The 26,787-nt window shown below is 36.7% G+C and overlaps 5 protein-coding genes and 1 long non-coding RNA gene across 8 annotated transcripts; 2 read left to right on the forward strand and 4 right to left on the reverse strand.

Annotated features, from left to right (window-relative positions):
• Positions 1–697: 697 nt before the first annotated feature.
• On the reverse strand, positions 698–1,262 carry mtbl (metallothionein-B-like). The gene is made up of 3 exons (XM_058782834.1): positions 1,130–1,262; positions 956–1,021; positions 698–863 (listed from the first exon to the last, which is right to left on the reverse strand). Exons 1-3 carry the CDS (start codon positions 1,260–1,262, stop codon positions 763–765), a joined length of 300 nt encoding a protein of 99 aa, XP_058638817.1. The 3' UTR covers positions 698–762.
• gnao1b (guanine nucleotide binding protein (G protein), alpha activating activity polypeptide O, b) lies at positions 698–10,515 on the reverse strand. 2 transcript variants are annotated; one of them, XM_058782832.1, is made up of 10 exons: positions 9,930–10,513; positions 9,764–9,806; positions 8,618–8,759; positions 7,945–8,105; positions 7,691–7,819; positions 6,927–7,056; positions 2,941–3,094; positions 1,130–2,846; positions 956–1,021; positions 698–863 (listed from the first exon to the last, which is right to left on the reverse strand). In XM_058782832.1, the coding sequence occupies exons 1-8, from the start codon at positions 10,045–10,047 to the stop codon at positions 2,659–2,661; spliced, it is 1,065 nt and encodes a 354-aa protein (XP_058638815.1). In that variant the 5' UTR covers positions 10,048–10,513; the 3' UTR covers positions 698–863; positions 956–1,021; positions 1,130–2,658. The 2 variants fall into 2 exon arrangements, with proteins under 2 accessions (XP_058638815.1, XP_058638816.1); XM_058782833.1 differs by lacking the exon at positions 9,764–9,806 and having other exon boundaries at positions 9,930–10,515.
• Positions 10,516–13,674: 3,159 nt separating this feature from the next.
• On the reverse strand, positions 13,675–18,969 carry tradd (tnfrsf1a-associated via death domain). Of its 2 annotated transcripts, none has more exons than XM_058782503.1 (6): positions 18,903–18,969; positions 18,333–18,379; positions 18,098–18,251; positions 17,682–17,962; positions 14,393–14,519; positions 13,675–14,271 (listed from the first exon to the last, which is right to left on the reverse strand). In XM_058782503.1, the coding sequence occupies exons 2-6, from the start codon at positions 18,351–18,353 to the stop codon at positions 13,973–13,975; spliced, it is 882 nt and encodes a 293-aa protein (XP_058638486.1). In that variant the 5' UTR covers positions 18,354–18,379; positions 18,903–18,969; the 3' UTR covers positions 13,675–13,972. The 2 variants fall into 2 exon arrangements, with proteins under 2 accessions (XP_058638486.1, XP_058638485.1); XM_058782502.1 differs by having other exon boundaries at positions 13,678–14,271; positions 18,842–18,950.
• On the forward strand, positions 14,180–17,671 carry LOC131544351 (uncharacterized). Its single transcript, XR_009272098.1, has 3 exons — positions 14,180–14,316; positions 14,415–14,595; positions 16,154–17,671. It is a non-coding gene; the product is annotated as an uncharacterized LOC131544351 (long non-coding RNA).
• Positions 18,970–19,107: 138 nt separating the features above from the next.
• Positions 19,108–21,276, forward strand: fbxl8 (F-box and leucine-rich repeat protein 8). Its single transcript, XM_058782501.1, has 2 exons — positions 19,108–19,392; positions 20,297–21,276. Exons 1-2 carry the CDS (start codon positions 19,256–19,258, stop codon positions 21,261–21,263), a joined length of 1,104 nt encoding a protein of 367 aa, XP_058638484.1. The 5' UTR covers positions 19,108–19,255; the 3' UTR covers positions 21,264–21,276.
• Positions 21,277–21,305: 29 nt separating this feature from the next.
• Positions 21,306–26,598, reverse strand: ogfod1 (2-oxoglutarate and iron-dependent oxygenase domain containing 1). Its single transcript, XM_058782500.1, has 13 exons — positions 26,357–26,598; positions 26,037–26,182; positions 25,918–25,964; positions 25,734–25,834; positions 25,505–25,621; positions 25,171–25,262; positions 24,387–24,515; positions 24,192–24,305; positions 23,207–23,286; positions 22,813–23,069; positions 22,613–22,729; positions 22,408–22,466; positions 21,306–22,304 (listed from the first exon to the last, which is right to left on the reverse strand). Exons 1-13 carry the CDS (start codon positions 26,511–26,513, stop codon positions 22,146–22,148), a joined length of 1,575 nt encoding a protein of 524 aa, XP_058638483.1. The 5' UTR covers positions 26,514–26,598; the 3' UTR covers positions 21,306–22,145.
• Between the last annotated feature and the right edge of the window lie 189 nt (positions 26,599–26,787).

The following is a 26,787-nucleotide window of genomic DNA, read 5'->3' on the forward strand; positions in this document are numbered from 1 at the left end:
GATTTATACATCAGCTGAAAGCTGAATAAATATGCTTTCCATTGATTGATATATAGTTTGTCAGAATAGGACATTATTTGAGATACAACTATTTGAAAATCTGGAATCTGAGGGTGAAAAAAATAAAAATATTGAGAAAATCTACTTCTTAGCAATGCATACTACTAATCAAAAAATTAAGTTTTTACATATTTACGGTAGGAAATTTACAAAATATCTTCATGGAACATGATCTTTACTTAATATCCTAATGATTTTTGGCATAAAAGAAAAATGGATCACTAGGTATATTGTTGACTATTGCTACAAATATATCAGTGCTACTTATGACTAGTTTTGTGGTTCAGGGTCACATATCTGAATGCTCTTGGCATCGATAAATTTGAACTAAAGCAGAAAGCACACACCTACATTTTTAAATGTTCATAACCATAACACCTTGTATGCAGGAGACAGGTCAAACCTCAGCCCTTTTAGTCCTGTAACAGTCAGAATTCTACAAATGTGTGTTTTGGTAACGGCAAGAAGCTGCTCTGTTCTTACAATTTAGGCATTCTATTATTTTGCATCTTGTGGTGTATTTAGTGTACGTGAGCTATTACAGATTTTAAAGTTTAGTATCCTGCATGGATGCTAAATAAATTAGAACTCAAAGTACATCCTTTTATTTCATCAATAATCACAACAAATGCGGGAATACACGATAGAATTATATTTTTTTATTATTGTAGAACACAGTGTCACAGCACATATCACAGACTTTCATTTGCAGCAGTGTGTGTCGCAAGATTTCTCCTTGTCCTTGCACGCGCTCTCGCAGCCCTTCTTGTCCTTACTGCATTCAGATGGACAACTGCCGCAACCTACCGGGTCGAAAAGAGGGAAATCATTTCATTCTGCAGAGTTCTGGGTGAAGTGATGTTTAATAACCCAAAGTGTTAGTTATTCGACTCACTTTTCTTGCTATGTGCGCACTTGCAGTTGGTGCATTTGCAGTTTTGCCCGCAGTTACAAGATCCAGCTGCAACACAAGACAGATGGTCTTACATTTCCCGGAGATGCGTGCGCGAGTCACCGAATTGTCGTGCTAAAATTACTTAGATTGTATATATTTGGTTTATATACTTACATTTAGAACAGTCACACTGGTCCATTTTGGCACCTTGGTTCCAACGAATGTATAATGCTTTCGTGGAAAAATCTGTCTGGTACAAATAAATGGAATCGCTCGTTTGTGCGTCACAATCACGTGGGACCGTCATATGTGTGAGCGCGCTGATGGATGGACTTGGGATCTCGCTCAGTATTATGTGGGCATCAGACACATATAATAGGAAAGCCTGGCATTATTCTCATCTTTCACACTGATCTTATTTTATGTATTTATGTAACTATCCTATACGCAGCCCAGTTCTTGATAGCTGCAGGTTAAACTAGAGTAACCATGCTGAAGGAGGGACAAATCAGGACACAGCCAGTAGTTGGTGCTAAAGTGTTTTCTTTTTTAATGTAAACATTTCATTGGTCGGTCAGAAGACTAAACCCAGCAGTTACAGTGCAGTATTACCCCAAGGGAGGAAAGAGGACATTCAGTGCACCAAACAAAAAAATCCATCCACAGCAGAGAAAGAGGAAAAGAAATCTGGGTTAAGTAACAGGTCATGGTTGAATAAAGAGTGTGCATGCATCACACACGCACACGCATCTGTACACACTCTCACACATCTTTATATCATCAGTTAAAGAGAGTGAGTTAAAAAGAAGCAATAGCTCATTCGTTCAGCAATTCAGTTATATATGAATCTGAATGACTGTCTTAATATTTACGCTGTTCTCCATCTAAAGTCTGTAAGCTAGTTTGTTTGTATTCATAGCCCGACTCTGATAGGGTGCACAAAGTGTGGGGGCGATACAAAATATGTAAATACATGCACTATAGTTATATAAATAAATAAACTACAGAATAATTTATACAGAAATAAACAACTGAAAAGATTTGGAACTATTTGTGCTCATGTTGAGTGAGAATGTTGTCAACATCACACTTTGTAAGAGGCTTCATTCGCTGAAAGGCATTTTATGTCACAGCCTGAAGCCAGTGAGCAGAGTCCCAAAGAGGGGCGATGCCAGGTCTCCAACAACTTTGGCTTAAAGAGCTGCCCCTGGACAACATTCAGTTTCTGAAATGACATTCAGCTCTTCTAAATGATTCACTATATATCTTGCTCACAGTCACTCAATATTTTTAGATTTTAAGCCTGCAAGAGTCAGTGATCCTTCCGGGTTTTTGAGATGGTTTTAGTTTAGGATCATGCCAGCACTTGGAAGTCTCTTACACAGCAGAGAACCTTTGTGTGTTATCATCACCTGACAAACACTCTCACTCGTTGTGACTTACACTCACACACATGCACTCATGCTTAAAGCATCTATGCCTGGCCAAACGCTCATCTTTACACTATACATGTGCACCCATACGTTATTTACTCCAGCAAAATGTACTGACAAACTATAAAGGAAAATAAGGGATAAATATTCTGAACAAAAGACAAAAATTGACAGAGTGAAATGGAATAAGGGAGTGCCTTGGCCAAAGTCACAGGGGTGTCAGTTCAGTCCCTTGTTACCATTTGGAAGGGCAACAAGCGGAGTCGGAGCTCAGTAGAGGCCACAACCACGCAGGTTATTGGCGATGATGATGTCAGTGACAGCATCAAAGACCACTTGGATGTTTCCTGTGTCTGTAGCGCAGGTTAGATGACAGTAGATCTCTTTATTAGGGGAGCGATTCTTACTTTCAAACTGAACCTGTATATACCCCGCCGCCGCTTCGAATGTATTTGGGCCTACAGGAAAGATGAAGAGATGGACTGAGGTTTTTTTAGCCTTTTTTATATCGGTACATTTTGTTTTATATACATGTGTGCATAGCTCTTGTACCTGTGTATTCTGGGAAGCAGATAGTCAGTGGAGATTTCACAATCTTTTCTCCAAAAAGGTCCTTCTTATTAAGGAAAAGGATGATGGACGTGTCAACAAAGAACTTATTGTTACATATAGAGTCAAAGAGCATCAAAGACTCATGCATACGGTTCTGCAGAGAAGAGAGAGAAAATATTAAATCAATCACATTTACATTTTTTCAAACTGCACAATTGCCATGAGCATTTAAACTTTGCTAGCTTGTTAAATCTATATTATATTACATTACATTTTATTGTATTAATTTAGAATATACATATATGTACCATTTTTTATAAATGTGTGTGTGTGTGTAAAATTTAATTATATAATAATTTATAACGCATCAAATAATTTATAATATACACACACATACACATGCACACACATATATATATATACCATTATAAATCTACATATAAACATACGTGTGTTTAGGGGCTGGAAATTATGGAAGCATATGTGTAGCAAAATTCAATTTGTAATGTAATATGTAAAATTATCTGTATTTAAATTTACATTTTCCCATACATATGTGCAACATTTAGTGCAAAATGAAAATTCAATTATATAATTTAAATTTGCCATTTTCTACACTAGTTTTAATATGCAAATTAAAAACATATTTTAAAGCTTTATAAGTTGCAAAATTAAAATAAAAATGTATTGCCAAAATTGATTAGATATGTTTAACATGACCAAGCAAAAACTGTAGCAAAATTATCATTTAAATGCTGTTTTTACTAAATGCTTTTAGACTTAGGGGTAGGACACTTGGGATTGCATTTTCATCGTAATACCGCGTGATAATTGTAGCAAAATGCAATGAGAGTTTCAAAATGCATTCTGAGCCATACTCGTATATGTAAGTGTCAATGCATTTAAGAAAAATAAAAGACATTTAAATCACCATTTTGCTACCCTTTTGCTGCACCTTTGGCTCAGAATGCATTTTGAAACTCTCATTGCACTCTCATATGTATGTGAAAATGTAAATTTAAATACAGAAATAAATTGCCATTTTGCATATTACATTGCAAATTGAATTTTGCTACACATATGCTTCCATAGGAAATGGGGGGGACGCAGGGGGACGGAGTCCGGGGAGTGAATTTCGAGGGGGGACGGTGTTTCACTTCCAACTAGTTAGGTTCTATTGGAAATTAAATTTCTATACTTTATTCATTCAAAAGTCTACGAAAGCAATCCCAGTTCTGTATATAAAACGTAGCGTAATGTAGACTAAAAACGTACACTGAGAAAAATGATTTTGTGGTGAAGTAAATACTACATAAAAACAAATGTAATTTCTACATTAAATAATCTAGTTCAGGCAATAATTAAAAGATTTAAGTAAATTCTGTATTATTACTCAATTTAAGTTTGTAAAAATTAAAGTTTGAACTTATAAGTATATTTTACTTAGAATTGTTTGTTATGTTTACAAGGATTCTTTAAGTTATCCCGTTTTTCCCATCATGCACTGGGGCATGAATAATTAAAAAGGTAAAATTTTTCACTTTTTTCGAGTTGTATTTACACTATTTTATGGTTGCTTTTGTTGTTAGGTTTAGTAACTTACTGTTTTGTGACATCTGGAGTTGATTCATACTCAAACACTATTCACTGATTGTTACCGTCATTGTGTATGGTGTACCAGGTATTGAGGTCTCTGTGTTCATTTGGGTAATAATTATATTGAGTGGAAATATTATTTTAAAAGTATAACAAGCTATCTACTTGCTTACTTACATGTTTTTAAGTGAACCACATGCTTTAATAGCATGTTTTTTTCCCCAGTGCTACATTAAGTAAATTGTATAAACCGTGACTGAGTGAAACGTAGCAGTGCAATAAGCATACCAATAGCTGAAGATCTAAAATAAGTTAAAATGTTATTTTGGTTCAACTCAATTAATTATATTTTTAATATAAATGAGTTTAAATGTTCAGTTAACACAACTTGAAATTACTTAGAAGATTATATCATGTTGCATGTTTTAAGTAAAGAATGTTGAGTGAACTCAAATATTTAAGTTCATATAACAAAGTAAAATTGTTCCAAGTTGGGTTTACTCAAAAAGTGTGACGCAAAAATGGTGCATATATATTTTAAGTAAATCTAACACATCAGTTTTACCACTGTAGCGGGATATGGTTAGCTGCGCAATGTCGTCTTTTGCCGCAATACCTTCAGACTGCAGCCAACAGAAATGCTTCTCTATCGGTGCGCGTCCTGCTCCTCACAGAACAGATCGTGAAAGCAGACTGCAGTTTGTCATTCATTATAACAAACACAGTGTAGAGACGAAGTAAATAATAAATTCAGTGTGCAGTGTAGAGAGCTTCACTAATTAAAATGCAAGTTTGTGAGATCGCGATGAACTAAGACGGGTGACAAATTTTTAATGATTTTAAAGGGAGTTAGCAAATGTGATATTGATTTTTATCAATTTTAACAGTTTTATACATTTTTGATTTTATACAAAAATTTATATTGAGTGACTTACATTTTAGGAGCACTGTTGTCTATTGTGCTCTATTTCGTCAACAAAAATAGTTCCAAACAAAGTCACAGCTGAACCGCTGCTCATCTCCATTCAAACACAGCGGTGTTTCGTTTATGAATGAATCTGCGTTTTTTAACAAATCTAGTGAGTCAGTTTTTCAATGACCCATTCATAAAGAGAGTCACTTGCTTCGTTCCTAAATGAATCAGTTGTTTGAACGAATCGATAGAATAAATGATTCAGTAACCAAGACTAGTTGACTTGCTGCCACCTAATGGCGGTTTCAGTTTCATTTTTAAAGTATACATTGAGTCATTTAAATTGTCTTACATTTCTATATTCAAAACTTTCTATTTAAAACATTAATCTCATTAATTAATAACATTAATAATAAAATAACCAATAATTACTAACATTGACATTATGACATGCATTAATGCCACCTGTGTCTTGTCAAAAAGTCTGTAAATATTCCACATTTGTGCTCTTCTGTGCCTTGCAAAGATGAATTGTTGATGTTTAATTCGACTGATTGTATATCTTATCATTTTAACTGAATTTATTGTTTAATTAATTTTTGATAAACATTTATAAATTATTTTTTTTGGAACAAAAGATGACATGCATCTAATAAGGTTAGAAAAATGGCATTACAATGATAAGAAATAAAATAAAAAATAAGGAGTCAAATATCACCTTATAATGGAAAGATTCATTTCTGTCATTGATCAAAAGGTGTTCCTATTTTTTTTTTTTCTTAAGTAGGAGCACAAGTGCTCCTGAAAAGAAATGTAAGCCAGTCCTTAAGAATGTCATGTTACCTTTTAAAAACTAATTGCAAATGTTTTTACAAAGTGTAAACTACTAAATATAATCTACAAATCATGCAATACTGTACCACTAAATAAGAAGTGTTTTGAAGGCTTTGCTAAACAGGCTAATTAGAGACAATAATAATTCTCATTTTTTATTAGATCATTCTTTCATTTCACTAATCAATCAGTTGTTGTTTTTAAAAAAATAAATAAAAACAGGGGTTCATTAATGATGCTTACATTATAACATGTGCAAATTCATACACAACTTATCTTTAATTTGGCCAGAATTACAGGTGCAGAATTGCAGTATGAAATAAGTTTAATGTTATTATAGATTATATAAGGGTTTTATAATTAAATACATCCAAAAGGTTATCTAAAATTACCATTATTACCGACCCCCAATATATATATTATTATTTTTTATTTTTTTAATGTATATTTTACATTTATATATACTTTTTGGTGATTCAGATCAACGTCAGGTTAACAATCAAAGGATTGTTTTAGAGAACAAATAGCAAATGCAAAGATAGAAATAAACAAGTGTGCTTTTTAAACTAATTTACCATTAAATGTAATGTGAGTGTACAAGCTGTCTAAATGATTAGGTGTAAGTCTAGGTGTAGTAGTTCACCGTGGTTTCGTCTTCATGGAGCATTTGGTCATATCCACTCATTGCCACACAGAAGATAATGGCTGTCACATCCTCAAAGCAGTGAATCCATTTTTTCCTCTCTGATCTCTGTCCCCCCACATCAAACAGCCTGGGGACAAAACATCACACACTTTCAGGACACATGCAAAGCCATGTACATGCATGTGTGCACATACACAAGAAACACAATGCATGTTAAGAAACAAAATAGGTCAACCAAAGATATCAGATTTGCTCCGTCTAACATGCCGATAAAGTGAATTAACAGAAATGATTTTCCAATTCCTTATGTCAATTACTTAAAAATAGACTTTGAGGACAATTATGCAGATCTTTTTTTATTCCTGCTATTTAGCATCTGAGTGCCTTTTCATTAAACAAAATATTCCCAATAAGCTTTTTTTTTTTTTTTACATTTTCTAAATTCATTAAAAAACTAATTAAATCATGTCAGATTTGTATTGTGCATTTTACAATAAATACGGTTTCAAAGCAGCTTCAACATATAGTCATACTAATATGTCATTAAATTTAAACTGAGGAGTTTTAGGGCTGTGTGATTTGACAATATGTGTTGATAATTCAGCTCTATATATTTGCATATTTTATGCAGACATATAGTTTGATATGATGAAGGTATAATAACTTGCTTTTAGGAGGCCTGGAAAAATCCTCATTTTTGAATTCCCAAAAAAATAATACATTTAACTCACATAAGAGAAACATAACTATTCAGTAGATACCTAAAGTTAAGGTTCTTGAAGGAAAAATTAGTCTCAACAATGCCAGTGGTTTTGACTCGGGTTCGAAGAATATCCTGTTCAGTGGGGAGGTAATCTGGAGATCCAATGCGCTGCAAACAGTCTAGGTAACTGAAACAAAGAACATCCGTGTGCATTTTTTAAATATGTATAATGATACATAGGGTGTGTAGCATTACACCTGACAGTGACATGCTCATTGTACCATCTCATGTGTGTATAACTGTGGGACTCACTATTGGGCAGAGTCGTTGAGCTGATACTCTCGTGAGCGGTTAAAGCAAGCTTGAGTTCCAGCATCACTCCACAGATGGATCATGGCAGCCAGCAGTTCTGTTGAATATGGCTCTGTGTCTTCCATACGACTGACCACATCAAATACCATCTTAGCATCTGCCTATAAACACACGCCAAATGTTACAAACATCCTGTTAAATGCCTATAAGTGCAGAATGACACCCATTAAATGTGCATTGCACTGGCAACCACAATGATATTCTCTAATTAATGCACTAGGTGTCACTGTAACTCGGTGCATCCTCTGAGAAGTGTGATTTGGGTAATGCAAGGGGAGTTCAATCACCAGGAAAATCTAATGCAAACATTAAAGAACACTGCAAAGCAAAACAAGCGTACAGGTACATTAACAGTAGGCAAACTGTCCTGTTGTTTTCTGCCTCCTTGTATTGTTGTATCAATCCAATTATATTATTAAATATTAAGATGTTTATACAAAGGTAAAACATATAATGATACATAAAACATAATACATACAGATTGAATGTGTCAGGAATTTTTTTTATTTAATTTTTTTTACTTTATTTTAATATTTAAGAAAATCACACTTGCCACTTGCACTTCATTATCTCAAAGTTCGTTCACAAGAGCGTGTGCAAGTGATATACATACAATTCTGTCCTTGTTTGCGTACTCTATACCAAGAGTTTCCATTGCTCGCAAGATGGTGGCGAGACTCTGAATGGTGTTGCTATAGACCACAGGTTTAAACTGCTTTACGTCGTCTCCAGAGAACCCATCTTCGTGGATAATCCTGACGCATACAGAGAATAGCCATTATAGAAACACATGCACCATTCAAACACAACAGAGCTGACATTATGTGTGTACATATATGCATAAGGCTGGAATATGTGGAGGCAAAAGTAGTATGATGGGAGATTATGCAACAATCATTCTTGTGCTTCTACAGGTTGCATAGCCCAAGTTGTTGGTCACCTTAATATTTTAAAAGACAAGTTAAACTGTAACTATACAATAACTGTATAACAGTAATAAAAAAGTTAAAGTGTAACTAGTAAGAGTGTGTTTAAAACCTTAAAATATATCCTAGGTCTGAGATAGTTGTGGGTGCTTTGAATTACAAAAACTGCATTGATGCTGGTGCAGTGAAATGAGTTTGATCTGCAAAATGATATTTAATAATACAACAGCTAGTCAAAACTGCCATAAGAGTTTAAAATTGTTGTATGTGCAACCATAGTTATGAAAATGTAAGGTTAGGTGGCATAGTCCTGGTAAATCCGTTTAATGGGCGGATAACGCTAAACGAGACTGCAGGGATCAGGCACTAAAAGCCACCCATTAAGATTAATACAGAGAAAGATTCTAATGCCTCGCTCGCGCGCGCACGCGCGCGCACACACACACACACACAAACTCTCTCACAAGCACACACTGTCAGAGGACAAAATGAACACAAGGCCTTAATGCATAACATGGCACAACATACAAATCCAGATTAAATGCACATGACAAAAACGTGAAACATTAAGGAACTCTGGAGCCCAAACCGGCAGAGACAGCGACGAGGTACACTGCACACATTCTACTAACATACACTCACTCACTCACACACACAAACACACACATACACACTCACTCAGCGCTGTCTCTTGGGGTGCGCTTGTGTTTCAGCACTACCACACACTGAACAGCGCGACACAAACACATCCCAACCTTTAACCGTTTACAAGCATAGCTGAACCGAAAAGAAAAGGCACACAATCACGGAGTATGTTAAAACCCCGCACTTACTTCATCTGTTTGACGATGGTGCTCTTCCCCGACTCCCCTCCGCCTGCGAAGACACAGGCTGTGTAAGTGCTGTCACACACACACACACACACACACACTTCCACTCCTGCAGCATCCTTATTCAATGCACTCGTTGCAAAGCGGCCAGAGAGACATCACGACTTACCCAGCAGCAGTAATTTGACTTCTTTGGCTGCGCTTAATCCGTCTTCCTTCAGATTTTTCTCGATCGCTTTGCTCCGGTCCAGAGCCGCGCGCTCCTCTGCACTTAACGTGCATCCCATTGCAAGACCGAGAGTCGGGACGCGCGACAGCTGTATCCCAAATATCCGTCTCTGTCCCACACTCTCTCCTCTCTCGCTTGCTCAGTCTGCCGATTGTTCCTAAAGCATCCGTCTCCGAATTGAGGTCAGGTACAGGCTCGCACTCCGGCCTCTTGATTGGGAGGAGGTTGCAGCTCCTGCTCGCGCTCCGGATCGCGGGTGTCTATTGGGCGGCGGCACGAGCTCATCTCATCCTGTAGTTCCCTCCTAATGCGCGAGGGGCAAACCCCTCTCATCGCGCTGACGTCACACGAGGAGCAGGGCTCGCGAACATCTGGTTTATGGCAGCCGAAATATAGCTATAGCTCTGAGGTTGTTTAATTTGGTTGTTGACATATTGGATATGTCCCACATTCTGCTAATTTTAATTTATTTCATGTTTTGTTGTATTATCGCAGGCCTATTTTAGTATTAAGAGCCTTCTTCCACAGGATGGCTGTTTCAGTAGCCTATTGTGATATGGGTGCCATTTTTGGATGTTCCTAATATTTTTATTTCAATAAAAAGAAAATCTTAATATGATCCCCCCAACACACACAAACTATTGTTTTTAATCACTTTATTTTCATCGTTTTTTTTTTGTTTTTTTTTACACTTTAATGTGTTTAAATGAACGTACAATTTATTCAATAATTTAATACAATACAAAATTTTTACATCTTAAAATTCAAATGTTTGATTTAACAATCATCATCGCACACCTGCAGGTAACAGATAGGTGCGCAGGAAAAAAAGACAAAGAAACTAAGAAACAAAAGAAAATTCTGCACACTACCAATAGACCTACTTGCAAAAGTATCAAAAACAGTTTTGGTAGTGTGCAGGATTTTCTTTTGTTTCTTAAAATTCAAATATTTAGCACACAAGGGCTGGAAATGTTCCAGTCCTCTAGTTTGATTGGCTAAGAGTGCAGTTTCTCTTGCTTTTTTCGCTCACATACTTTGTTCCAGACCAACTTTTAGCTTTTAGTCTGTGCATTATGGAAGCTTATTTCTACCACAGAGTAAAAATAGAAATTCAATTTCTTTTCTCACAAAATCAGCACAATTCTGACTTTTTCCTTTTGCAATTCTGAGTTTATATCTCACAATTCTGACTTAATTGCGAGATGTAAACTCAAGAGTTCTGAGGGAAAAAAAAATCACATTTGCTTAATGTAAATTCATAATTAAGGAAAAAAGGAAAAATTGCAATTGCGAGACAAAGTTTGAATTTATAAATTAGAATTTTGAGATATAAACTTGAAATTACTTCTTTTTTTTTATTAAGTTTGCTTAAATAAAATTCCATAGAGCATTGCTTGGCGATATGCAAAAACTAAATTTGTTGGCTTCTTTTGTTTGAAAAGATACAAATAAACCAATTTTTGTCTGCAACATAAATTAGTCAGTTTCTTGGCAATAACTTGTTTACAGAACTATTATAAACACAATATTACAGGTGGCAATTGTGTGTAATTATATATTTTATTACATGTGTGAAGAGATTTAAAAATGTCCAAATCTCATTTGTGCAGTGATGCTTTTAAACATCACATTCATATTTATGCAACTGGAAGATGCTTTAAAACAACTTAAAGTGCATTCAAGGTAAACATTTAAATATGTGTGTCCCTTGGAAATGAAATCCCTGTCCTTGGCATTGCAAGTGCCGTGCTCTACCAGCCAAGTTACATGAACATCTTTAACATTAGTAGGGGTTTAAAAATAAAAAAAAAAGCCTCTGTAGTAATGGAGCACAGATACAGTAATATATAATACAAATATTCTCCCCTACACACTCCCAATCTTACAGCTCTAAAAGATTCCTGTGGATTTCTCTAATACCTAACCGCTGGCATATGAGCCAGATGTTCTGCTGCTGGATTTTAGATAGAAACACATAATAATGCTTTAAGAGTTTGCGCTTCAGCAACTGTTAAATGGGTGAGATGCTTTGAAAAAGGAGTTTTTAATATCTAGTGTAAATCTCTGGAGATCTTAGGATGTCATCACTCAAGATTTTAAAATAAATGCATGCACATGCATAATCATTTCACACTTAGTGTTTCTCTTTTGACTTTCTGTTGTCAGTCTGAATGTCAATGTTTGCACAGAAAAATATACATATACAAATAAATAAATGCATATACTTCTAGGTAAAGATAAATATCTGACCGATTCTTTGAAATGTGACCAAGGGGAGGGGAAAATGTAATACATAACTTCAGATTTGATTTCATGCCAAGCCCAGCAATAACTGCACAGGACTCTTCACTTTCTGAACACACCAGCGACACACACACAGGTCACTCTGATGGATTACTTTACTAAGATAAAGAGCAATATTGAGCCACATTGCCTGCTTAACATGCTTTTATCTTTATTACCAGGGTGGAGACAAAATCACAGACCCTCCTTCATAAGCGCTAACGTCACAAGTATGTTGAAATATCATTACATAATGATGATTTTAGTGAATAATAATCAAGGAAAACTTTACATCTCTTGCTAAATAAAAGTTAACAAAACATGTCACCGGACAGGTAACAATGGAACTGTTGAGTAATTTTCTCTGGTATTTAATCACCAGGTTTTTCATAAATGAAAATGTTAGATTTCACTCTAGAAAACGACTAGGAGCTTCTAAATCCCCATAACTAAAATGAATGTGATCTCTTAACCATGTAATACTTTAATGGCAGGTCTGCGTAATGCTTTAATGGAGAAAGGCCTCATCCATTTCATTAATCTGACCGCCCTCAAAAGATACCATTAAGCTAAAATTAATTTCTAAGAATAATAGCATCTCATAGCGTATAAGAACACAATCAGATCCAGATGTTGACTTTTTTCATTTTTCCTGTTTAAAATTTTTTTTTCAACTGATTATTTGACTAATTCATTTCACCACACCTTTTTCTCAGATCGAAAAACGTCAGGAAAAAAAAAACTAAACAAAACAGGAAATCCTCAATCTTTTCTCCAAATGTTTCAGCTTACCGGAAAAGGTAGTAATATGCTACAGTAACGTGGGTTGGTGTTTATTTATAGAATGTCCGAAAATTGATTTCAGGATTGAATTTCTAAAAGCAATATACATTCAACTAGGATTCTTTAATACTGCCTCATGTCATATTTATCCTTTCTAGTCTCTTTTAAAAAAATTAGATCAATATAGGTGACCTATACTCAGTGGACCGGTTTTATAATCAGATTAAGCTTTTGGACTAGAAAGCAGTTTATTTAGAAACATTATTATGAAAGTAATCTATAGTTCAGTAATATCCTTAATATGCATAACAGGAATTTGGTCCCCACAATTTAATTTTTAAAGTGGTGTCAAGCTCTGTATTTCCAGTTGTCTTTAACGTATGAGTGATTTCATGTAATGTGCCGATTAAAAGTCAGTCCATATTAGCTGTGCTGTAGCAGTAGTCCTGCTACATTAAGTGCCTTCTAACAATAACACTGCCCCCTTCAATGTGAAGGGCAATTCACTGTTTAAAAACGCACTCAAGTTCTGGAAGTTAAAGTGATGCTGTTTTTAGCATCTACAGTTTGTTGCTCTTATGCACATAACGACTCTGAGATGCAACTTTTTCTGACCTGATAAAACGCAGACAGGACAACGTGGAGGACAAATCTTGAGTTATGCATGAAATATGCATGAAAAACTCTTTATTTAAAATGTATGTCATTTTGGGCAGACGACAGGTGATTGTGAAATTTCAAGTAAGAGACAGATAGAAATTATAAGGTCATGATGAAAAAACATTTCACAAAAATGAGTGCGCACACACTTCAAATTTAGCTATATATCTTGGAAACAATCACACATGTACAAAAAGAACGAACACACACACACACACACACACACACATTCATTCATTCATTCTCGTACAGTCTCAATCTCGTGGCTGGATGCCCAGCATGATCTCTGCCATGCTTGTCAGTTTTGTCTCCTCTAGTGCACTGATAAGACGGCTCAGTTTGGCACTCCTGCCTTCTGATTGGATGAAACGTCCAATCAGTTGATAGGCCTGTTCATAAAGCCCTTCCCTCTCATACTCATAGGCGAGATTGTCGATAGCAGGGCCTTTTAGGGCACGACAGTTCTTTTGTAAAGCCCGTCCCACTCGTTTCCAGTCCCGTCCCACATGAGCAGCAAACCGCTGCTGGTCTGCTGAAGTCAAAGGCCTATCGTCTGAGAGCATAGGGAAGGAGACGACAAACATCAAACATTTTGAAGGTGAAAACTAGTCTGTGATAATAGAAATACAAATGTAAATTGCATCATCACATACATTTAAATAGTTAAAACTCACCAAAAACTCTTTTCTGAAACAGAAAGCAGTTCCTGGGCAGCTCCTGCGGCGGTTGACTGGGAGGACCGAAGCTGTTCTGCAGCTGCTGCTCCAACTGTGTGACCTCGTCATCTCGCAAACGCACAGGCTACAAAACAGCCATCCATTAAATAAACAGCTGTTCATTTGAAAACATCTGAACTATACTGTTACATTCATAGAAGGTAAGGCACAACCGGCAGCTGTTCATTTAAAAAAAGAGATTCAAAGGGATAGTTCATTCAAAAATTAAAATTCTGAAATGAATTACTCACCCTCATGTCGTTAGTTCGATCTTCAAAATGCAAATGAAGATATTTTTGATGAAATCCGAGAGCTTTCTGACCCTGCATAGACAGCAATACAACTACCATGTTCAAGGCCCAGAAATGTAGTGAGAGCATCGTTAAAATAGTCCATGTCCATCAGTGGTTCAGCCGCAATATTATAAAGCTACGACAATTCTTTTTGCGCACAAAGAAAACAAAAATACTGATTTTATTTAACAATTTCTTCTCTTCCGTGTCAGTCTTCGATGCTCATTCACAAGAGTACCAAAGGTTGAACCACTGATGTCACATAGACTATTTTAACAATGTCTTAACTACCTCTGGGCCTTGAACGTAGTAGTTGCATTGCTGTCTAAGCAGGTCGAGAAAACAAAACATCTTAATTTGTGTTCCTAAGACGAAAGTCTTACGGGTTTGGAACGACACGAGAGTGAGTAATAAATGTCAGAATTGACTTATCGGTAAGCCCCGCCCCCCCCTTAGTTACTGTTGCTCCCTCGGACAAACAAAGGGAGTTGCTCACTGTCTTACAATGACAGCTGCAGCGTGAAAACCTTGTCCCACGATGTTTTTGCACAATTTTGGACACAGAAGGCCACCAAATGGGAATTAAATATTCCATGGAGGGATTTATAAAATATTTAAAAATAAATACAGTGGGTAACTCGAAGCGAGGGTTTACAGATCACAATGTAAGCGGGAGAAGTCTCATATTACGGTCGGTCATCACGATCGTGGATGACAACATGGAGGATCAACACTGTTCATGTATCGCAGGGTACGATTAAATTAATGCACATTTAATCAGTTTAATATGGAGAGGCACTGAAATGTAGACCTTCGTTTATGTGTTTTTGACCTACACTGTACAAGACGCGAGAACAGTCCGCTATTTAAGTTTGTACATTAGCATGGACTCACTAACGTTAGCTAGTTTTAGCCAGAGATACCTTGCTAAAGCACAATAACATTAACGTTCTGCTTGAGCAGATGAAAATTGTAACTTGAGTGTATGTCAACCAGAAAATGAACGTTTTTGTCTTCATTTGTATTGGGGTGAATACTTAGGGACATTTTGCTCTGTTTTGTTTGAATTCAGGAAATGTAATAAAATAAATGATATTGCCCATCCTCTCAGGATACCTGGAATCAGTGTTACAAGTACCCCTGGCACATCGTTTTTCCATTTTTGAAGCATAAACCCCATAAAACCAATGCGAGCTTCGGATCTTCCAATGTCTCTCTATGGTGCTGAAACCTAAAGATGTCCGAGTTCCGCTCCCCCTGCAACTGATACTCGACTGCCATTGGCTAGTCTGCGTTCGAGGGGAGGGGCTTACCGATAGGTCAATTTAAATTTTGGGTGAACTATCCCTTTAACATTATACTCAAATGGTGTTAATTTCATTGGGAGTCTCACAATAATGAGATATCCTCTCACTGTTTTCATCAGAGCAAGACTGATACATCAGACTGGTTCACATAACACCTGTACGTCTACATTTGCAGACACAATGTCCATAATGAGGACAGAGAAGGACGGCTTTATAGCAAGAGGTCAGAAGCCATCTGTTCTGAATAGTTTTTTTGGCATAAGAAGGTTGTGAAGGATTAATGAGAATCCCAACAGATCTTCTTCATGTCACTCTTTGTTCAAGCTAAATCAGCAATAATTCCTGAAATCTCAGTCCGACAGCAAGCATTCCTGATTTTACACCAAAAAAATGTAAAATAGGGAAGGAAAAGGTTTTACAAAACCTTAGTGAATAATTATTTTTGCCAAATGTTTACTTACAAGAGCACCTAAAGGAACTGGAAGCTAAAGAATGGTTTTTACATCTCTGATTCTGCAAAAGTAAAAACGAATACTGATTCATAGTTCTGTCCTGACAAGGCTGCAGACAGCAGGGAAAAATGGGTTAAATGCAAATTATAAAATTGCAACCATCATAGAAATCATATAAAGAAAGTATACAAACTAAATAGGCCTATTGACTTTTAAAAGGCAGGAAAAATGCTTCTCATGTCTGTTCTTGTTGATGCCAAGTCAAGTAAGTACTTCTAGTCACTGCATCTAACTCTACAGCACAAATTAAGCTTTGAAGAAGTTGCCAGCAAATGCCAACATGTACAGGCGTGACAGATGTGTGACATCCACTCATCCTCAAAACACACTGCAGTGAATTATTGGCTGCCAAGAGCATTAAACCATCAATTTAAAAAGCAAATTAGTCTAATAGCACATTTTTCTATTCAGCCTGTATTATCTCTTGTAATCATGTTAAGAATGCATTTCGATGTTTGATCATTTTATTTACGTTTGTACTATTTGGTTTCTGTGTTGGATCTCCACTTAATGTCCAAAATAAAATTTACAGCAGAGAATCACTCCACCAAAATGCATTTTTTTTTAGTTGTTTTACACCATTGATACCTGGTACTACAATACTGTTGCAATAATTTGAAATTTGCAGACATTTCACTGTTTTTGCAAACATCACATATAATCTACCACAAAAGGAGAATAAACAGGTTTCAGAACAGTACATATGTTACAGCATTCGCATTTTGTATAGAAAACTTGACATTTAGGCAGTTATCCAAAACATGCTTATGTGATGAAAACAACTTATCTTTAATCTATGAACCTGTAGTTTCTTCTCAGAGCTGAAAATGTGTCAAGAACGTGCTCAATTAACATTTCTTATTACTTGCTAGCAATATCTAAGGCTCTCTTGATTCGGGGAATTCCCAGCACCATTTACACCAATGACCTTGTGGCCTAAATATAAACTTTGCCTAAATTCGAATCATCGTACACTTTAAGGTCAGAAAAAAATTGTAAAACTGCCTCTGTTAAGCAGCAGTGAACTGTGATTTACTTCCGTTATCTGACGTCCTGTGCAAACAGCTGCTCATAAAAGTACAGAGCAGTATAAAGCTATCCTGGCAGTCATATCAGTATAAACAAACACACATACCTGTGACTGGCGTATGTTTTCCAGACACATCTCTACATCTTGAAGGCTTTGGTCCAACGTATGTATCCCTGCTTTGAGTTGTGTTTCCGTGACAACCCCATCAGGAAGAGTAAGAAGGCGTGAGGCATGCTGGGACATAAACTGAGCAAGCGAACCACACGCATAGCTCTCCAGGAATCGCTGACAGGGAGGCATGGCCATGAATTTAAGTTCCACCCCAAGGAAAGGATCAGCATCGTGCAGTTTCAGGATTTCGTACCCTTCCAGTCCACCAACAGAATCTGGATCAAAGACAATTAGAACTGTATCAGTTGCAACACAAACACATATAAATAGACTGTATATCTAAAACACCATACTCTTTTAGTTTTTGTGCACTTAATATGTACTTTGTGGCCACTTCTATCAACGCTTACCTATAAGGGTGAGTTTAATAACCTTGAACACGCTGAATTTCCCTTGCTCGTCTTTGTAAAGTGATAAAAGGTTGTGAGCTGGACTGCTGCACCCTAAGAAGAGTACAGCACACCCTGAAAATGCACCATCATTGCCGTTGCTGTCATATAACCTCTGCAGATGAAGATAAAATCATACACACAATGTTAATTCACTTACAACATCTGGACAGACAAAAATGTAAACACAATGTACCTTTGTGTCTATACTGTCCATCTTCTGATCAAACTCCTGTCTCAATCCTGTGAGTGTGAACAAATAATTACTACACGTAAAAAACAGACAAAGAAATTATGAAAGCAAATGAGAACTCCTTTAAGATTTTATTAGACCAACACAAAAATACATTATTTTGTGTGTGTTTCAGGATCTAACCACTTCCTTATAAGGCTGTGAGCTTGATGGTCGATACTGCTAAATAAATGGGGTCAGACGTTGGTGATTGTTAAATATGCCATGCACATGTTTACAGGTAAATTAATATGATACGTCACGTTTAAAAAAGTTACCTTTTTATATTCTTAAGAAGTCAGTGGATAAAACATACACACGCTCGCTCACACAAGTCTCGTGGCTTTTATTTTTGATACATTTTACGTATCTCGTGAACAAACGTTTAACATAACGCAATACTGCTTGCCTTCAATTCACATGATAACAAACATGAAACCTGCGCTTTGTTATATATATTACATATTACTTACACAACGGTTTGGTGAACTTTGTCTGAGTGATAAGGAAGTCTAAACAGGCCTGCAAACTTACACGAAGGAAACTTTCGAGGTGTCGAAGCGCCGTCTTGGCTACTAAGACACACCCACTGCAATGTTCAACAATCTGATTGGTTAAGAGTTTCGCTCATTCGATGTTGATTGGCTCAACGCTCCACATCAGTTTTCATCGCTGCGTTTAACAACGGAACTCGTAACGCAGGAGGAAGTACTGAAGTTTGAGAACGTATATGTTTTTTTCCAGAAGTCTGACAGACATACAGACAGCAGAGTCATCACGAACTGTGCTGGATTAAGAGGTTTTCGGTTATAATATCAGATAACCGGGTTCAAGTGTATTTTAACGTACTGCGGCTGACGGAAGATAAAGGGCTGATTTGGAATGGAATGGATCTTCCAGAAGAGATCCTTGCACATATTTTTTCCTTCCTGCCTTTACAGGACAAATGCAATGCATTTACTGTTTGTAAGGCTTGGTTTAATATCATGACACATCCAAGCTCATGGAAAGATACTGAAGTCAGGTAAGAGCTGTTGGTTTGTCTTGTATCCGTCAGATATAAGGAAACCCTCCCAGAGGATCATTTTGTTACTTAGATATTGCTCTTTCACATCTCAGGAGACTTAATGGAGATTTCAATTAAACTGCGTGCAAGTATTAACGTTGTCTCACGTTTCTCCTAAAAATTCCCAGGAGAAATAATAAGAGCACATACAGAGTTGCAATAAATTTACTGACTTTATAACTCTAAATGACAAAGATAAGTCTACTTCATAAACACAGTTTAATAATAATTGATTACATTTATATTCAAATTTCACAGTTGGAGACATTATTGAGATTGAAGAAAATGTGTGAGATTTCTGGGGATTGAAAACCTTTGAGAATCAAGAGAATTAAAATCTCCATTAGCTCTCCATTTCTCATTACAGTTTCATTGCTGTCTAGGAGAAACATTTGAGACATTAAAGAAACCTCCTGTGTGATTTCTTTCTTTCTTCTTCTTTTCCATGGCCCCATATTTGACCAAAGGTTCTGTGCCGATTAAGAACCTTGATAAAAGCATGTTACGTCATTAGTGAAGACTTTGTGCTATACACTATATTGTCATAAAACTTTGTCACATGAACTTTAATACATGCTCATCATAAAAGTAACAAAACAATAAACAACAGAAATTATGCCTGTCTTGCTGTCAAACAATTAATCGCATCCAAAATAAAAGTTTTTGTTTACATAATGTGTGTGTAATGTGTATATTTATTGTGTATATATTTGTATTCATATAAATATATTTAATATATAAACATACAATTTTTCTTAAACATTAATGCATGTGTGTCTATTTATATGTATGTAAACAAAAACATTTATTTTGGATGCAATTAATCATTTGACAGCACTACGTATTTTATCTCTTGTCCTAGGTGCGAGTCAGGAACCAGTGTCCCTGACAGATTTTCTGCTCTTCTGCCACTGGTCAGAAATTTGAAACTGAGAATGTGTCTGACCGATCCAGCCAATCGCAAAACAGCACTGTGGGTGCTGAGGAAGGCAGTTGCCAGGGGTGATGGGCGGCTGGAAGGACTTTCCATCTGTTGTGTGGGGAACACACCTCTCTTTTATGCTGGTCAGGACCTGCAGCAAGGCTTAGTGGACATACTGACCAACGGATCGTCTCTAACTGTGCTTGACCTAAAGGGTGTACCCTTCACCCTCAGCGACTCCTTCGTCAGGAGTGTAGCCATGCTTTGCCCTGCTCTGCAAAGTCTTTACATCAACAATCACTCTCTGGTGTGTGGCGTCAATGCCGAAACGCTAAGACAAGTGCTGAAATGCTGCCAGTCGCTCAGCGTTCTTGGAGTTTTCCAGGCCAGTCTCTCACAAGACGTCTTTAAAGATCTCATGTTGCCAGAACGACCAGCACTAAAGAAACTAGAGCTCCGTTGCGAACGCTCACTCAAATACACCGTGCCTCTCTGTGACCAGATATGGTTAGAGTTAAAACTGAGACAACCGCGTCTCTGGGTGGAACTTGAGCTGGACCACACCCTTCCCGAATTGCACGTTCCAGGGGTTCTGCAGCCCAGTATCCCTGTCCGATGTCTTCGGCTGCTCACTTGGACTTTGCTGTTGGATGAGGTTCGGATAGTCGGCCAGAGTTATGCAAACACGCTAGAAGTTCTGGAGGTGCAGACAGTCCCGTCTCCTGAACTTAACTCTGAGCTGATAGCCTTAGCAAAGCAGTGTGTCAAGCTCCAAGAGGTTCACTGTTATTGTGTGGTCTCGCAAGAAGTAATAACAGCGTTCATCACAAACTGTCCAAATCTCTGCAGATTCACCCTTAAAACACATAAAGAGCCTCACCCATGGACCTCCACTAAACTAAAGTAATGCTCTCAAGTGCTCTTGCACTATTTTTAGGTCTAATCAAATAACTATATTTGTGACACTGATTATGTGAAATCCGTTTAGAGATGGTCAGATGTTCTTGTTTCCATTTCAGCGGAGGATGCTCTTTGGATCATTCTCAAATGATGCTGGAGAATGTGATCATCAGGTTTAGTTCATGCAGCTCAAATGCTTGTCACTACAGCAGAACAGAGACAAACCAAATACTAAGATGTTCTGATATTCATGTACATTTTTTAATTAAACTTCACTCAAATGTTAATTAAACTTCAAATATATTTCAATTGAAATCACTTAAATCACTTCTCTCATTAATTACTCAGCCTCATGTCATTCCAAACATGTACTAGATATGTAGAGGGAAAAAAAACAAGTTCTTCTTTTATGCTCTGAAGAATAAAGAAATGCATACAGGTTACATATATATATGCCTACAGTTTTAGAATGAGGGTGAGTAGATAATGATGTTGAACTACCTAAAATATAAACATTTTCACTGATGTTCTCAAACTTCATTTGGTGTTTAACACTTTTATAGATCTGTGGTATAACACAATGGGCATCAAGTGAACACAAATGTCAATATTCATGAGTTAATTATTAACATTTATTGACAACCGAGCACAAATGCTCTTTTAACAATCAAATGATTACATTTTATTTCAAGCATCACACTTAACACTGAATTTTTGTAGTTGGGAGTGAAACTTGCACATTCAAAAATGAAAGTGCCCTTATATTTCAAACGTATTTATGTTTGTGTATACTAAAGCTCAAAATGTTATGAAATGTATTGCCAATGCACTCTGCTTTCGTGTACTCCCATACAATCAGCCAGCCAATCAAACATTTGATTTTCTCTCATCATTCATAGTAGTTAAAAGAGAAGTCATAGAATGCTGTGGTATTCTGGGAAGAAAGTTGGCTGGAGCTGCTACTATTGATATGCTTGATGAACTTGAGGGTGTCTTTGTCTCTGTAGACCAGAGCGAGGGAGTTATCTTCAGGATATACTGTCAGGAGCTACGGAAAAACACAGTGTCAACAAAATAAATAATGTGCACTAGTCTGCCGTGTTTGCATATGTTATAATAAATCATTAAATGAAAACAAACAGATCACCTACCTCCTCATCTTCATCATGTGCAATATAGGATGTAAATCCCCCAAACTCTGACTTCCACCCTGATAGAAAAAACAGGCTGATGTTTAACTCTAATATTCTCTTGTACTTTTTTTCAACCCTTTGTCCCTCAGTCAAAATTAAATCATACTGAACACAATAATTAACTAATTGCAAAAAGGGCAAACGTAAATGTCAGATTTCATACCTGCACAGCCCATGTGAAGCTGCAGATCCAATGCATACTCTCTTTTGACAGAATCATGTAATAATGTATAGTCGCCATGCTTCCAGCGACGCAGTTTTCCTACACAAGTAGGAGGTCCTGTAATAATACACAGGTAAAATGATTGTAGATATAAAAACTTAAAAATAAAAATAAAAAAAATAAATGCACACTCTGATTACCTTTGTCTTTCCTCTCAGTTGATGAAGCATCAACATCAGTATTGGATGCTGATGCTTGTGTATTTCCTTCTCCATCTCCGTTTTCTGTCTCACTCTTTCCATCTTCATTCTCGCTCGCATCCTCATCGCTGCACAGATAGTGTAGACGGAGACCGGTCAGGTTGGATAAGAGGATGAAGAATGACTCGGAGGATAGGAGCTCCCAGCACTCCTGTACACAAGATGGGACGCTCTGCATATCTGCACAGCCATAACACCTAAACACAGTGACAGCCATTAATACATGAGCATATAAACAAATCACAAGAAACATACCAGAAAACAAAACGTGCATACAGGAAGAGATTAATAGTTGAAATATTATCAAACAAAAGACGGGTGGCTTGGTTCTCACCTCTTATTGGGTGGCCCCTTCCTCTCCCACTGGATTTCAGATGACTGCAGTGCACTGCGCACCTGCCTTAGTTTCTCCTCCTGACAATTATAGGGAAGAATTCAGGATATCAGCATTATAGATACTTTTAAGTGTGTAGAAATACAGTATGTAATAACAAATAGACTTTCCGGCAAGGTTCAATTCTTTAACATCAGTTAACGCATTAAGTGTCCTATCCAGCAGATCTGAATGCAAGCTTGCATTTGGTCATAATAAAGAGGCGGGATTTAATTGGACTTAATGATTGGAGAAGTCCAACGTATGTCACTAAAGAGAAATCAGTCATTCTGGAGGACAGAGTGTAGACGTTTCAATAAATTATGAGGTCAAAACAATTAAAAAATAAATAAAACATGCATGGATCAATAGCATAGAAAATAGACTTAAAAATATTATAGAAGAAATTAACATCAATTTAGATTTAAAAATTCTAAAGTTAACAAACTGATCTTAATTGTAAAGTGTTACCGTTAATGCATACAAAAAAACTATGTTTTGGCATATTTGTTGTAATTGAGCTCTATTGGTATTGTACATATAGCACAATATAAGCATATTCTTACATACGGAGTCTGCAAACGTGACTCTTACATGTGCAAAAACATAAATAAGTAACTTAGACACTAAATTATTTAAAACTTACTCTGACTAGATGCCTCTAGTGTAGGCATGGGACATGTCACTAAATTTCACATCTACAGGAATTTCTCCTTTGCATCAATTATACATGGACCTCCACAACAGCACAGACTAAAAGGGCCTTATAAAAGCATCTTCAGGCAGAGTTTACTTAGCAGTTAATATATACAATTCTAAAGTACAAATGTGTTTTGCTCATAGGGTGAATTGCCAAACCCTGATGTATATATGTATGTGCACTACTGTACATTAAACATAGCTGAGCATTTTTGTGTAATTAATAATAATGATGATGATGACTAACCTGTAAGAAACTAGGCAAGCAAATCTCAGAACTCTCTTCAAATTCCTGCTGTACCCGAGCCTGATAGCGAGGATCCAGGTACATCTCATTCACCCACTCAAACAGCAAACTCTCCTATAACAAACACATAACACACCGTGCTTCAGATTGAGAAGATACAGGCCAAAAACCTTCTCTCACGCTAACTTGACTTACATCTCTGGGGATATGAATGTGACGGGGAACTGGGGGTTCAATGTAGCGTGAGGGTCTTGGTAGAGAAGGGCCATGAAACCAACCACTCAGCGATAAGCGGGACTTCTCCTCAGAAAGAACCTCTGCCACCTAAGAGTCACGATTTCAGTTTAGTTCATTAAAACAGATGTAAATCATTAGTGAATGGAGAATCAATCCTTCTGACCAGTGTTGTGATTGTTAAAAAGACACAAAAGAAGATATTTTGAAGAATGTTGTTTTTTTTTTATTGTAGAACAAAGCCAACATACAATAACTATATACAAGCCAGGGTTTGCATTAAAAAAATATTTTGAAGAATGTTGTTTATAAACAAACAGACTTGGTTCCCATTGACTTCCACTGTATTTTTTTTTTTCATACAATGGAAGTCAACGGGAACCGAAACTGATTAGTTACCAATATTCTTGAAAATCTCTTCTTTTGTGTTCCACAGAAGAAAGTCAGGTTTGTAATGATATAAAGGTGAGTAATTGATGACTAAAACTGAATAACTAAAACTGCTAAAAATCATATTTATCCGACATAATACTGAATCAGATGAAAAACTTAAACGAGCAAAAATTTGAAATGTTGCCTAAAACAAAAAAAATGAAAGCATAAATTAATAAATGCTAAAAGCACATAACAAAACTACTAAAACTGAAAAGATAACTAAAATCATACAAATAAAAGCTAATTCAAAATATTAATAAATACTACAATAGTATAAAAATCATACTAAAACAACACTTTTTCTAACTACCTGATGAAAGGAGACAGGGGAGACTTCAAAAAACACCAGAGAGTTCCAGCAAGGAAGCAGAGACTTGACAACACTCACAGGCTGACAGTGTTCTGTGAAAAATACACAATTATAATTAATTAATTAACCAGCAATTAAATACATTTGCATATGGTCCTTGTGTATGATTTATTAGTACATATTGTATAATCTTAGAATCTTACATACAACTGTAATGTTTGTTTGTTGAATATCATGTTTCAACTGTTTCATATTGACTCAAATGGCATAATTTAACTTATTTTATACTTAATCAAACAAATTTTGATACTATTTATGCTCTTGTATCACACACCATCAGTGCTGAAGAGGTCCAGTGTCCCTCCATCTTTCACCTGCCAGGGAGGTACCAGATAGAGGATGAATGCAACTCTTCGTCCCTCCAGCTCATCATCGTGACACAGCAAAACATCTGCACAAAGAGCAGCGAGAGACATCAAGAAACCCACTGAGAGTACACCAGCTGCACAGCATCTCCTTGTCTACACCCCAGTGATTGGTCGAGAAGTGGTCAGATGGATCACCTGTATGCTCGTACTTTGCACAGGATATATCGACAGTCGCCTCCAGGTCCACCTGCAACACTTCAGACAACCAAACACGAAACTCCCCAAAAATCACAGACCTGAGATCCCAACAAACAACACGTCTGTGAGCAAAACAATGACAGAAACTTTAACGCAGAAGCTCATTTGAACTCTGGCGCACCTTATTTGTGAGATATGATGTTCTTTTCTCTCTCTCAGATCATCTGACTGCAGAAGAAACAGAATTCATGACTCTTCATAATATATTTACATTTACACCTATACATTCATGATGGATACCTGTTGAAACTTGTACAAATCATTTGACTTGCTGTTGAAATTCAGCTGCAGGAGCTCTGCTTGCAGACTTTCCACAAAGCTCTCACTCTGCAGGAAATGAGTGATCTGACAGTGAGGGAAGGGCTCACAGTCCAGGTGGACATTACCTGGAACACACCAGAGAAAGCAGGGATTCACTGTCATGACAAATACACAGACCAGTTTGCTTCATCTCTAAAAAGCAAACCGATTCTGCTCTTTTCTGCAGACAGTAACTGTATAAGTTAAAAGACTGTGGAACTCGTGTAAGCTAACTGTGTCACGTGGGTGGACAAACATACCATTAGTGTAGCTCTCTTTCCTCTGCCATGCGTCTCTCATGCCTTTCTGGGCAGATTCATCCCTCAAATCCGAATTAATCACGGCGAGTTCACCTCGTTTCTCTTTCTTATTCTTTTTACCCGTTTCGGGATCATTTTGTCGTTTTTTAGCTGGCATAACAAGACCATAAGCAGAATAAACCCAGGGGGACTTTTGTTTTCACTGCCCAGGGTCTTCTTCGTGCGGATTCTGTCAGAGGCGCTTTTGGATCGTTACTGCCCCTCCAGGTCAGCTGTGGAATAGCGCAGGGTTTCTCTGAAAACTCTTCGAAATCATATTCTGATAAAATACTGTCCAAAAAAATAACATATATGTACACTTCCGTTCAAAAGTTTGGGATGAGTAAAAATGTTTTTTTTTTTAATACTGTAAAACAGTAATATTGTGAAAT

This window comes from Onychostoma macrolepis, chromosome 07 (assembly GCF_012432095.1).
Source record: "Onychostoma macrolepis isolate SWU-2019 chromosome 07, ASM1243209v1, whole genome shotgun sequence".
Taxonomy (NCBI): domain Eukaryota; kingdom Metazoa; phylum Chordata; class Actinopteri; order Cypriniformes; family Cyprinidae; genus Onychostoma; species Onychostoma macrolepis.

Coding starts and splice junctions, on each gene's coding strand:
- mtbl (XM_058782834.1), bottom strand. CDS start 1,262: ATGACGGTCCCACGTGATTGTGACGCACAAACGAGCGATTCCATTTAT. Junction 1,022..1,129: donor CCAGTGTGACTGTTCTAAAT/GTAAGTATATAA, acceptor CTTGTGTTGCAG/CTGGATCTTGTAACTGCGGG. Junction 864..955: donor GTGCGCACATAGCAAGAAAA/GTGAGTCGAATA, acceptor TCGACCCGGTAG/GTTGCGGCAGTTGTCCATCT.
- gnao1b (XM_058782832.1), bottom strand. CDS start 10,047: ATGGGATGCACGTTAAGTGCAGAGGAGCGCGCGGCTCTGGACCGGAGC. Junction 8,106..8,617: donor ACGCAAACAAGGACAGAATT/GTATGTATATCA, acceptor GTGTGTTTATAG/GCAGATGCTAAGATGGTATT. Junction 7,057..7,690: donor TTCAAGAACCTTAACTTTAG/GTATCTACTGAA, acceptor TTTTGTCCCCAG/GCTGTTTGATGTGGGGGGAC.
- tradd (XM_058782503.1), bottom strand. CDS start 18,353: ATGGACAGTATAGACACAAAG. Junction 18,252..18,332: donor TGGACAGTATAGACACAAAG/GTACATTGTGTT, acceptor CTTCATCTGCAG/AGGTTATATGACAGCAACGG. Junction 14,272..14,392: donor GTTTCAGAAAAGAGTTTTTG/GTGAGTTTTAAC, acceptor CTATGCTCTCAG/ACGATAGGCCTTTGACTTCA.
- fbxl8 (XM_058782501.1), top strand. CDS start 19,256: ATGGATCTTCCAGAAGAGATCCTTGCACATATTTTTTCCTTCCTGCCT. Junction 19,393..20,296: donor TGGAAAGATACTGAAGTCAG/GTAAGAGCTGTT, acceptor CTCTTGTCCTAG/GTGCGAGTCAGGAACCAGTG.
- ogfod1 (XM_058782500.1), bottom strand. CDS start 26,513: ATGCCAGCTAAAAAACGACAAAATGATCCCGAAACGGGTAAAAAGAAT. Junction 26,183..26,356: donor GAAAGAGAGCTACACTAATG/GTATGTTTGTCC, acceptor GGTGTGTTCCAG/GTAATGTCCACCTGGACTGT. Junction 22,730..22,812: donor AACTGAGAGGAAAGACAAAG/GTAATCAGAGTG, acceptor GTATTATTACAG/GACCTCCTACTTGTGTAGGA.